Below are 12,463 nucleotides of genomic sequence, written 5' to 3' on the forward strand. Positions count from 1 at the left end.
TACTTCCCAAACCCACAATTTAATTAGATCCTAATCATGCAATGTTTAAGGATAGATCTAATGCAATAAAACTGGGTAGTTGGAAAGCATGATCAAAGTGTTACTTGCCTTGCTGATGATCCGGGAATCCTAGCGATTCGAAGCAGCAAGCGGCGCACTCCGGGTACTCTATCGCAAACAACCAAGCATACAATAAGTACTCAGCTAATGCACAGGTAAAACTCAAATAAGAGATATAACCAGAAAGTTCAAATTAAGAACTCCGGTTGGCAAAAAGAATCAAATCGAACGAAGCAACGGAAAACAAACGGCAAAAGAAACAAGCTTCGTTTACTATTCTGGATGTAGGGTAATTTTTACAGTGGCAAAAACTTGTTTAAGTTGGTTAAACGGAAAGAGGGTTTCGAGACAAAACTCCAGGCGCTTGAATCGCCTGATGCCGATAAACGAGCGAAAAGTTAGACTAAAATGAAAATCGGATCAGAAATCGCGATCTGGAAAATCACGGATTTATTCCGAGAAAAGAAAAAACAACGAACGTTCGTTAAAACTAGCGAACGAGCGGACGCTCGCTATTTAAATAAACAGGAAAAACCGATCTATTAAAAAAATTAAACTAAAAAAACGAATAAAACCGTCAGAAAAACCGAACGGTCTTTCGAGAAAAGCCGGCGGCGGCGAGGTCTACCTCCGGCGACGGATCCGGCGGGCGGCAGCGGCGGGCGGCGGCGGCGCGGGGCGGCGGCGGCGGTGCTAGGGCGGCGGGGCTGGGGCTGGGTGCTAGTGTTTCGGCCCGGGGCAGGCCGGCGGCTTATAAAGGCTGAGGCCGGAGGAGTCCGGACTAACACGGCCCGTAGGTCGGTTCAGTTTTTTTTAAGTTATGCTCAGAAAAAAAACAAAAGGAATACTAAACGGACTCCAAAAATCCCGAAATAAATTTTCCCCGACTCCTAAAATCAAGCCGAACAGGATGAACATTTATTTGGGTCCTAAATGCAATTTTGAAAAACGCGCATTTTTCCTAAATTCAAATAAAATAGCAAATAAAACCAGAATAACTCTTATTTGATTTATTTATTAAATCCTCAATATTTCTTTATTTTGAGAAAGTCATTTTATTCCCGCTCTCATATTTTTGTAATAGAAATAATTGAAGATAAAATAAATAAAATCAAATGATCCTATTTTCAAAATTTGAGACAACTCAAATATGAAAATAACGAAATCCCCAATTCTCTCCGAGGGTCCTTGAGTTGCGTGAAATTTCTAGGATCAACCAAAATGCGATAAATATGATATGCAATGATGCCTAGTGTATAACATTTCAAATTGAAAATTTGGGATGTTACAAACCTACCCCCTTAAGATGAATCTCGCCCTCGAGATTCGGTTTGGCTAGAAAATAGGTGAGGGTGGTCCTTCAGCAATTCTTCCTCTCACTCCCTGGTGGCTTCATCCTCCGTGTGGTGGCTCCACTGAATCTTGCAAAACTTGATAACTTTGCTGCGCGTGACTCGACTGGCGTACTCTAGAATCTTAACTGGTTTCTCCTCATAGGTCAAATCACTGTCCAACTGAAATGCTTCCAATGGTACCGTATCTCTCAACGGTATTTCAGCCATCTCTGCGTGACACTTCTTCAGCTGGGAAACGTGGAACACGTCATGAACTCCTGACAATCCTTCGGGCAATTCCAATTTGTAGGCCACTTCTCCCATACGCTCCAAAACATTGTATGGTCCTACAAAACGTGGTGCTAACTTTCCCTTAACTCCAAAGCGCTTAACTCCTCGAAGTGGTGATACTCGAAGATAAACTCGGTCTCCGACTTCGTAAACTGTCTCCTTGCGTTTAGAATCTGCATAACTCTTCTGCCTGGACTGAGCTACCTTGAGCCTATCGCGAATCAATTTCACTTTCTGTTCAGACTCCTTTATCAGATCCGGTCCAAACAACTGGCGGTCTCCAACTTCATCCCAAGACAATGGGATCCTGCACCTCCTTCTGTACAAGGCTTCGAAAGGGGTCATCTTCAAACTGGATTGATAGTTGTTGTTGTAAGAGAACTCTGCATACGGCAAATTCTCGTCCCAACTAGATCTGTAATCTAGCGCACAAGCTCTCAGCATATCCTCCAAAATCTGATTGACTCTCTCGGTGTGTCCATCTGCCTGCGGATGGAAGGCTGTGCTAAACTCCAGTCTGGTTCCCAAAGTTTCATGCAACTAATTCTAGAACTTTGAGGTAAATTGGGTTCCTCTATCTGATACAATGCTCCTTGGAACTCCATGCAGATATACAATCCTGGTCATGTATATCTTTGCCAACTTTGCACTGGTATAGGTAGTCTTCACGGGAATGAAATGAGCTACCTTTGTCAAACGATCGACTACAACCCATATCGAGTCGTAGCCTGAACGTGTTCGGGGTAATCCGGTAATAAAGTCCATGCCTAGCTTATCCCACTTCCATTCGGGTATCGGCAATGGTTGTAGCAATCCCGCTGGCTTCTGATGCTCTGCCTTTACTCTCTAACATACATCACAAACCACTACACCATAACACTTAATTGGGGGCAATTAACTGCCGGTAGAAATAGCTGATCAAGGTCAAATAAACTGCCGGGACATTTTGTACTACCGGTACAACTACCTAAGGGCATTTTAACTGCCGGTAAAACCGAAGAAACAAGGGCAATAAGACTGCCGGTAATAATGAGGGTGCAACATTTGCCGGGAGAACTACGACACGGCATGCTATCTGCCGGGGGACCATCTCTGGCGCGGGACCAAATATTTTTTTTTGAGTGGGATGGCACGGGACCAAAACAGAGTTGGGCCTAAAGCGCGCGCCAACAAGAGCACAAAAGCGAGCGAGACTTTTGGCCTGAAAAAATATAGACGCGTCGTGTCCCTCATCCAGAGACTTCGATCCAGTTCATCCCCAAATCGATCCAGACCGCATACGCCGCGAACCCTAGCCACAACCCCACCGCCGCTACCGCGCCCTCCACCACACCACCGCTGCCCCGCCTGCCCCAACCACTCCCCGCTGCTGCTGCAGACTCCGCCCTCCACACCCCACCGCTGCAGACTGCTGCCGCGGTCGACCCCACATCACAGCGCCGTCGAGGACACGGACGACACCACCAGCGCCGGCCTTCCACGTCGCGGAGCCACTCCACTGGCGACCACCCCCCTTCTCCGCGAGCTTGGTCCACACCGAGCAGGCCTTCTCCAAAGCATTGAGCGGGGCTGCCTCCTCTACGTCATCTCCCCCGAGCAGCGGAGCGTCCTCCCTCCCGCGAGCGGCTCTGTCTCCTCAGTACCCTTCCCCTAGGCAGCCACGTCATGTATTTCCTTTCACCAGTGTCCTCTTCAATAGGTGAGATTTCAACTCTTGTCTCTTTTAACATCTGAATGTGCAGCTACACATGTATGTAATCTCGAACAGTAGCACTTAACTATTCTAGCAGTTAGAACAAATCATCGTTTTTAATTATGATCTGATAATGACGAAAAAACCATGATCCAAACATCTTCAAAGGTTATTTGCATTGTTTGCAAACGGAACTTGAAAATAAAGATAGATGAACACTAGTACTATTAGTAGCCCTTCAGATCGAAGGATGGGGAAGTATGGTGATTAACAATGCATACCTTAATTAGACTCGTTGAAACCTAACTAAGTTGTTTAATCGAGGTTTCTAGTTTATTTGAATTTGAGATGAAAGAAAGCTATTTTTTTACGTCTTCAGCCCACTTGTTTAGTCCACCTAGCTAAGTTGTTTAGTTGATGCCCCAAAGTAGTAGCATCTTTGCTTGTGTTTTGTAAAATACGATATGTGGACAAACTAGGTGCTACACTTTTATGATATAGATGATGACATTCTTACTGCTATTTTGGTTTTTGTATATTCTGAATGATATGCTTCAGTTCATTATATGGTTGTGTGATGGCATTCCTTCTCCGTATTGTATTTCTTGTTGCCTGTAATAGATAAAGATGATATGCATTTTGTTACTAGATTTTTTTCCTTAATAAAAGTATACTTTGTTTCGCATGTTAGGCTATTTGGGTGAAATTGGTCAAGAATGGACAAGAGTTGGATGGATAAAGCTAGAAATACACAAGCATATATTGACGGGGTAAAGAAATTCATAGATTTTGCTTTTACTCATTCAGCAAGAGGGAACACTATATCATGTCCGTGTAGAAATTACCTCATGGTGCTGGAACATGACCACCACAGGGCAAGCTCAAGGGCGATGTATCTCATAGCCATACACAACCATGTGAGCTTTTGTTCTTATGATTGAATTTACCAATGACTATCATGGAGTCATGGTTGATTGCTTAAAAAGCTTTCCTTCTATGTGTGCAGTTGGAAGTGGAGAAGTCCATGGCAAAAGCAGTAATGCGACCACAAGCAAGCTGAGGAGGTAATATACATGTTTCCCTCCACTCTGTACATTAATGAAGTTTACAAAATGAGCATTTGCATGTGCACGAAATCTTCCATGGCATTCCTGTAGACTCTTTACAAATGTTTAACTCAATGCATTTTTTTGTTCTATCTGAGCATGTTCTGCCTATTTGCACATGAAAGATTTTTGACTTGGAGCTAGAATGCAGTGCTAGACTCTACTATGTACAGTACAATATTTCAGTCTGCACCCTTGATTTGGTCCTTCGATTTGTATGTTCTGTTGTGTAATTGGTCCTCCTCTCATTCTCACAGCATGCCTCCTATTCGTCCTCCGCAGCAGGCAGTGTTGTGTCGACTACGTCTGGATAGCAACTCATCTCCATCCTCGCCCCAAGCAGTGTCGCCTCACCTCTACTTCCTCGCCTAAGCGGTACCGCCTATGGTCTCCGCTTCACCGCCAATGGTGAGATTTCTTTGTTATTTTTGTCATTTAGCCATTAGTAATCTTGTAATGGGCATTGATATAGTGTTGAAATTTTCTTGGTTACTCAGCTATTTCAGATGTAAAAATGATGTTATATAGGGTTGAAATTGTGCGATTATTCTCAGGTGTTTGTTTTTGTTTCTTGAAGTCTGATTTACTCAGCAAGGAAGGGATGTGATACTGTATAATGTTTATCAGGAGCATGGTAGCCCAGTGGCAAAAGCTTCTATGTATGCAGTTGGAAGTGGATAAGTGTCAGGCTCTTCCTACAGGATGTCTACTAGTTCAGTTCTAGTCATAAACAAAGGTGATAGTTGCTTGTACTTTGCTCAGTTACTTTGATGTCAACATTTGAGTTCTACATAATATAGTTTTTTTTTAAAAAAAAAAAACTATATTATGTAGAATGATAGATTTTCCTTCCATATCATGTATAATTGATCCATTTCTTTCCATAACTATATCATGTATAATGATTGATTTCTGTTTGTAGCAATGCGACCACAAGCAAGCTTATAAGATGCATTGATTTCTGTTCTTTGTAGCCACCAGCCATCTATGATCAAAGGCCACATATTCTGCTTTAAATTGTTTATCAAGTTTTGAGTTGCTAACCACATATGCCACGTGGTTACATGCTCTGTCTTTAGGTAACACTCCCTCTGTTTATGCAGTTATGCTTTATCTGATTGGTTCAAAATAATTTGTATTGGCAATAACTCTCGGGTTTTTAATATAGTATTTTTCTGTTAGTTTTCCATATCTCAAAAATAGGGCAACATGATTTGTTATTATGTGCCGCTCTTCAAAATTTGCGGGAGATTCTTTTTTGTGAATCTGGGTCTGTCTAGGACACATCTAGATGTGACATAGTTATGTCACATCTAAGCCGATGTCCACTCTGTTTGTGGTCCATTTTTTTCCTAGTTTTTTTGTTTCTTGTTGTTGCATTATATATTTGCGGGAGCTTAGATGTGACATGCTTAAAAAACATCTAGATGTGAATAAGACAAACTGAATCTCAAAGGATACACTAGCTATTGTCTACTGGTACTAGATATGACATTTGGCCTGCTTTCCTGAATTAGTTGAGATATGGTAATATTTATCTGCTTTAGTTCAGATAAAGATGTGTTTCATGGGTTCTCTCACCTACTCATATCCAGGTTCCAGGTCCTATTTCATTACCTTAGAGTACTACTTGGCCAGCTAATGCATATCCTAGCCTCTAGTATGTAAACAATACTTGAGCTAATTGAGGAAGGCCTCTTGAGTAATATGGTTGATCTAATTATGTAATAATGATTGCTTGCTATGATGAAGTGTTACACATTTAGAAGATTTTTATTTATGTCGATGAGTTAAACTGCAGCACATCAAAATCTTCAATGTGTTAATTTAAAATCAAATGAGAGCTCCATTTGAGTTTCTGTTCTGTTGCAGGCTTCCCAAGGGTACATAAGTTGATGGAGTTGTGGAAGATCTGCAAGCTGCTGGAGGTTTGGAAGACCTACAGTTAATTTGGTCAAGTGATATATGCCTCGTTTGCTGAACCCAGAGACATTGGCAAGTTTTCCTATGCTTATTTGGTGGTTGTTTTGGTACACAAGCCATTATGTGCTCATTTTGGTTGTGTGACGCATATAAAAACATATGTACTGAACCTTTTGTAGCACGAGCTCCTTGTATATGGTCGTTTCATACATGTATCTAGAAACATGTGTATTTGGTCTGGCATGTGTAATTGAATGAAGTTTAAGGTTGATTGAAGTGTATGTATGTGCAAGTTGTGTGATCTTTCCTGATTGCCCGAGGACAATGAATGGATATTAAATCAGGTATAAGTTGCTCGATGGATGGATAATAAATTAGGTATACATTGCCTAGAACGGTTTGCTAGTGAAACATGATGTGAGGCATATTAACTGCCGGGTGAACATGTTTTTGCCGGCAGTTCCACTGCCGGTAAGTGTTTGTTCTGAAGCCATGGCCAATCTGCCGGGAGAAAACAAACTGCCGGCGTATTCACGGGTCGCGGCAGATAAACTGCCGGGAATAGTTTATCTGCTGGGAGAAGTAATCCCCGGCAGCCGTTCTTGTGGCAGTTCTATCTGCCGGGAGAAACACCATCCCGACAGTTTATCTGCCCTCTTAAGGGCTTTCTCCTGACAGATTGTATGTCATTACATCAGTGTTGTGGTTTAGTGAACTGCTACATATTCTGCAGTATCCTTCTTCATTTCGGTCCACCAGAATATATCCTTCAAATCCAAATACATCTTGGTATTTCCTGGGTGAATCGAATAGGTGAATCATGGGCCTCCTGTAAGATTAACTTCCTGATCTCCGAATCATTTGGTACATAGATACGGTCTTTAAACCATAAGGTATCGTGCTCATCCTCGCGAAATCCCTTAACTTTTCCTTTGCTCATTTTCTCCTTAATAGAAGCAATCTCCTTGTCAGTCTTTTGGGCTTCTCTGATCTTATCCATCGACGTAGACTGAATCTTCAATGCTGCTACATAGCCTTTCGGGACTATTTCCAAGCATAGCTCTCAAAGATTTTCGGCTAACTCCCTTGGTAAATCTCCCGCCATTAGGGTGTTGACATGGCTCTTACGGCTTAACGCGTCAGCTACTACATTAGCCTTGCCGGGGTGATAATGCAATTTCATATCATAGTCCATGATGAGCTCCAACCATCTCCTTTGTCTGAGGTTCAACTCCTTTTGGGTGAAAATATACTTCAAACTCTTGTGATCCGTGTACACCTCGCAATGGATTCCAATCAGAAAATGTCTCCAAGTCTTCAATGCATGCACTACGGCTGCTAACTCCAAATCATGCGTAGCATAATTCAACTCATGAGGCTTAAGCTGTCGTGAGGCATATGAAACAACTCTTCCTTCCTGCATAAGAACTGCTCCAAGTCCTCGACGTGAAGCGTCACAATACACCTCATAATCTTTGGTCTGATCCGGTAAAATCAACACTGGTGAGGTAACCAAATGTTTCTTCAACTCCTGAAAACTAGCTTCACATTCCTCAGTCCATATGAACTTGGTGTCCTTCTTCAACAACTCCGTCATAGGCTTCGCAATCTTTGAGAAATTCTCAATAAACCTTCGGTAGTATCCTGCGAGTCCAAGAAAACTCCGGATCTCTCCAACCGTGGTTGGTGCTTCCCACTTGGTCACGGTATCAACTTTAGTGGGATCTACCGCTATACCTTCTCCGGATATAACGTGTCCGAGAAATCCAACTTCCTTCAACCAAAACTCACATTTGCTAAACTTGGCATATAGTTGACGTTCTCTGAGTTTACCAAGCACCAAACGCAAATGCTCCTTATGCTCCTCTTCATTCTTCGAGTAAATCAGGATATCATCAATGAACACTACGACGAACTTATCCAAGAACTCCATAAACACTTTTTTCATCATGTTCATAAAATATGCAGGTGCGTTAGTTAGACCAAATGACATAACGGTATACTCGTACAGCCCATACCTGGTGGTAAAAGCCGTCTTGGGTATATCTTGTTCTCGAATCTTCAACTGGTGGTATCCTGATCGCAGATCGATCTTGGAAAATACCTTAGCTCCTTGCAATCGATCAAACAGATCATTGATCATCGGTAGTGGGTACTTGTTCTTGATGGTTACTTCATTCAAACCTCTATAATCAACAACCATCCTTAACGATCCATCCTTCTTTTCCACTAGAAGTACTGGCGATCCCCAAGGTGAAGAACTTGGGCGAATATATCCTTTATCTAGTAACTCCTTAATCTGCTTCTTAATCTCAACCAAATCCTTTGCGGGCATCCTATATGGTCTCTTTGATATTGGCCCTGTGCCTGGCAAAAGCTCAATCAAAAACTCAATATCTCTATCCGGTGGCATGCCTGGCAATTCCTCTGGAAATACATCCGGGAAATCCTTCACCACTAGTACTTCCTCCTGCACAACTCCTGTTAACCAATTTACTTGAGTCCTCTTTGGCACATGTCGGGATACATACTTGATCCTTCTCCCTTCTGGGGTGGCAAGCAAGATCGACTTACTAGCGCAATCGATGTTTCCACCATACCTCGACAACCAATCCATGCCTAATATCACATCCAATCCTTGTGATTCCAACACTATTAGGTCTGAGGGAAATACGTAGTTACCAATCCTTAATGGCAACCGATCACACCATAGGCTAGCCATATATTCTGCTCCAGGCGAGGTTACTAACATGGGTGACCTAAGGGCTTGGGTTGGCAGTTTATACTTATCCACAAATCCCCTTGATATGTATGAATGTGATGCACCAGTATCAAAAAGAACAAGTGCAGTAAATGACTTAACCAAAAACTTACCGATTACTGCATCCGGCTGCTCTTCAACCTCCTCCACGTTAACGTGGTTCACCTGTCCCCTATTGAAAGGGTTCGGCTTCTTCCCAGAGCTTCCATTGCCATTTCCATACTGTGATTCAGGACATTCATTGGCATAATGTCCGGTCTTCTGGCACTTAAAGCAAGTGACTTGGCTCAGGTCTCTCTTGGCTGGGGTCGATGGGTTGGTGCGGTTCTGGCCGTTACCTCCTCCATTCCCATTACCATTCTTGGTGCCATTGTGATTGTGCGAGCTACCTCCTCCATGGGTATGCTGAAAATGTCCTCCCGGTCTAGGGGTGAAACGTGGCTTCTACTGAGCTCCTTAAGTGTACTTCCCTTGTCCATACTTCCTCTTGCGATTCTCAATCTGCTGATGCTTCCCTTCAATCATGAGAGCACGATCTACCAACTCCTGGTAGTTGTTGAAGGTTGCTACCATCAACTGCATGCTCAACTCATCATTCAGTCCTTCCAGAAACTTCTCCTGCTTAGCTACATCCGTAGCAACATCATCTAGGGCATAACGTGCTAATTTACTAAAGTCCTCCACATACCGGCCAACAGTCCGTCCTCCTTGGCGCAAGTTGCGAAACTCTCGCTTCTTTATAGCCATAGCTCCTGCTAAAACATGGGCAGTTCGAAAAGCCTGCTGAAACTGGTCCCACGTGATAGTGTCTACAGGAAAAGTGGCTATGAAATTCTCCCACCATGATGCTGCGGGTCCTTCAAGATGGTGTGCGGCAAACTTCACCTTTTCAGCATCCGTGCATCCTGCTGTGGTCAACTCCCTAGCTGTCTTGCGGAGCCAATCATCTGCTACTATCGGCTCGGTGCTACTAGAAAACACCGGCGGATTCAGCCTAAGAAAACGGCTAAGTGATCAACATGTGGTGGTGGTGGGTTGTTGTTGTTGTTCCCCTGATTCTGATTCTGGACTAGCAACTTCATCAACGTGTTCTGCTGCTGGATCAACTGGGCGAGCTCCGGTGGAAAGGTAAATCCGGGGTCACGTCTCAGAGGCATCTGAGGGTTTAGAAAAGATGAGATTTAAGAATAGAGAGGGGTCTATAGAGAAAACACTACCCATATGCACATGAGGCAAAACAAACAATTCACTTCATTCAAACAATCAAACAAGGGCATACAAACGATCTATCTATCGCAAAAGTGATCGGACTACTATATTTACATGATGGTCTACTACTACTGATGAGGTGGTCTACTAGAAATATTCTTCGGTTGCAGACTCCATTATATCTGCTCCTACTTCATCCACATAGTCATCATCGCTATCATATGGATCTGAGTCGGTGTCGTCGATGATGATGTAGTCTTTCGGGCGAATCTCCTTGGGTTCTTCGTCTTCTTCTACTGGTGTAGGGCCTCCCATGAATATTTCGATCTTCTTGGTCAGATCGTCATTCTTCTCCACTAATACTTCTATTTCCTCTTCATAATCTTCACGTGTAGCCTTGAGCTCTTCCTCCATTTCCTTGATTCTTGTCCTTGCCTTCTTCAGATCTATCATGTCGGCGCACATCTGGTTCTCCTGACGTCGAAGGTGCTGGGTTAACTCCTGGATAAAAGCTGCAACTGATCTATCCTTTCTGGTGCTGATCATCTCCCAGTGCTCATCTCGGCGCCCACAAATCTGGTAGATAGTATCCTTAAGATCATTGCGGTAGACTTCTCCAATGCGTCCCATGGCGATGTGAGCTGCCATGCTCTTTCCTAGACTCCAAGTTGGTGCATCAAAAGAAAACTCTATGGGCTCAGTGACTGGCATGAACGTCCTTCCTGGAACTTGAATTTGAATCATCCAGCGCTCCTCTTCAGGTAAAGTGGCGTTGTAGGTTCCGGTGAAGCTTGGTACTCCTATGTTCAGGTATCTAGTGACTTCCTTCAAGTGACGTCCAAAGAGTGTATCTTCATCTAGTTGCGTGAACTTGTTCCTTGCATCCGCCATCCTAAAAGAGTAGAAAAGATGAGAAGTTAGAAAAGAGAGGAGAGTGAGTAGGGATCTAGGTCTTTAGCTTAGTGGCCATGTCCTACAGTCAGCGTGTGCTCTGATACCATCTTGTAGAGACCAGACCTCAAACGGTCCAATCTCTGTGCTCAGGTGTCATCCCTGGATCAGTAATGCTGACACTACACAGTACTTGAAGGATTTATAATAGAGTAGCTATCACACACTTATTACATCGAGTGTCTCAAAAGAGAACTTATTACAATAAATATGGCTTAAGGCCATCTAATAACGATAACAGCAGAAGGCTTGGAAGATAAGTGAGTCCATCAACTCCAACGGCATCACTGAGTATAGAACCACGACCTAAAACTCCTTAATCATCGTCTAAAAAGTCTGCAACATTAACGTTGCAGCCCGAAATGGATCAGCACCTGGAATGTGTTGGCAGAGTAACACATAGAGAGTAATGGAATAATCAGGCTATTCTATATGCATATTTGGCTGGTGGAAAGCTCTATGGTTACAGTTTTGCATAAAGCCAATTTTTCCCTACTGCAAAGGAATAAATTTTATTTAACTATCATGGTGGTTGTTAAACATTGAGAATGGTTGACAGCATTCTCAATCCCAATTAAGCATCATCATTAAACAAAACCCAACAGAATTAATTTTAGAGTAACATGTTGAGATTCACATGATAATCCAGGTACTAGATACTCAAGATGTCCATAACCGGCGACACGGCTAACCATGATTAGTTTATACACTCTACAGAGGTTTGCGCACTTTTCCCCATAGACTCGGTCTCCTCCGTTGGAATTCTTGCACTACATGGTGTTTGAGAAACGGATGGCCGAGACATAGTCTTTCAGAAGCGCTAGCACCTTACGAACGGGTAGACCGGACCAACCTACATCCCCTACATCTGCTAGTCTACCACTGTAAGAGTTCGCACGACTTAATCAACTATGCTAGAGCCCATAATAGCTTGTGGCTGCACACGGAAGTTTCTAGCATGAATAATCTCATGATCCCTTTGAGCCTAGGTGGTGGCCCATAAAGAAAAACAGGCAATCGCTGGAATACCCAGGTGCCTCAATCCACCCAGATGTGTATTTAAGTTGCCACCTTAAGTAAACCATTAATTAACAATCTCACATCTGTCATGGAGACACTCACCCAATCCACGTCT

At 43.1% G+C, this 12,463-nt stretch overlaps 1 protein-coding gene across 28 annotated transcripts; it reads left to right on the plus strand.

Moving 5' to 3' along the window:
* Positions 1 to 2,898: 2,898 nt before the first annotated feature.
* Positions 2,899 to 6,699, plus strand: LOC123147878 (uncharacterized). Of its 28 annotated transcripts, none has more exons than XR_006473533.1 (7): positions 2,899 to 3,384; positions 4,070 to 4,148; positions 4,253 to 4,295; positions 4,385 to 4,442; positions 4,767 to 4,892; positions 5,062 to 5,563; positions 6,357 to 6,699. XR_006473533.1 is itself a non-coding variant. In XM_044567196.1 (6 exons), the coding sequence occupies exons 2-6, from the start codon at positions 4,095 to 4,097 to the stop codon at positions 5,206 to 5,208; spliced, it is 378 nt and encodes a 125-aa protein (XP_044423131.1). In that variant the 5' UTR covers positions 2,903 to 3,384; positions 4,070 to 4,094; the 3' UTR covers positions 5,209 to 6,699. The 28 variants fall into 28 exon arrangements, 1 of the variants encoding a protein (XP_044423131.1); XR_006473515.1 differs by having other exon boundaries at positions 2,901 to 3,384; positions 4,742 to 4,892; XR_006473522.1 differs by having other exon boundaries at positions 2,902 to 3,384; positions 4,070 to 4,295; positions 4,742 to 4,892; positions 5,039 to 5,220; positions 5,459 to 5,563.
* The last annotated feature ends 5,764 nt before the right edge of the window (positions 6,700 to 12,463 follow it).

Source organism: Triticum aestivum, chromosome 7A (genome assembly GCF_018294505.1).
Source record: "Triticum aestivum cultivar Chinese Spring chromosome 7A, IWGSC CS RefSeq v2.1, whole genome shotgun sequence".
Classification (NCBI taxonomy): Eukaryota; Viridiplantae; Streptophyta; class Magnoliopsida; order Poales; family Poaceae; genus Triticum; species Triticum aestivum.

What these genes read in the sequence shown, in the direction of transcription:
- LOC123147878 (XM_044567196.1), top strand. Translation starts at nt 4,095, where the DNA reads ATGGACAAGAGTTGGATGGATAAAGCTAGAAATACACAAGCATATATT. An exon ending in TCATAGCCATACACAACCAT is followed by an intron (nt 4,296 to 4,384) that starts GTGAGCTTTTGT and finishes CTATGTGTGCAG; the next exon opens with TTGGAAGTGGAGAAGTCCAT. An exon ending in TCTCCGCTTCACCGCCAATG is followed by an intron (nt 4,893 to 5,111) that starts GTGAGATTTCTT and finishes AATGTTTATCAG; the next exon opens with GAGCATGGTAGCCCAGTGGC.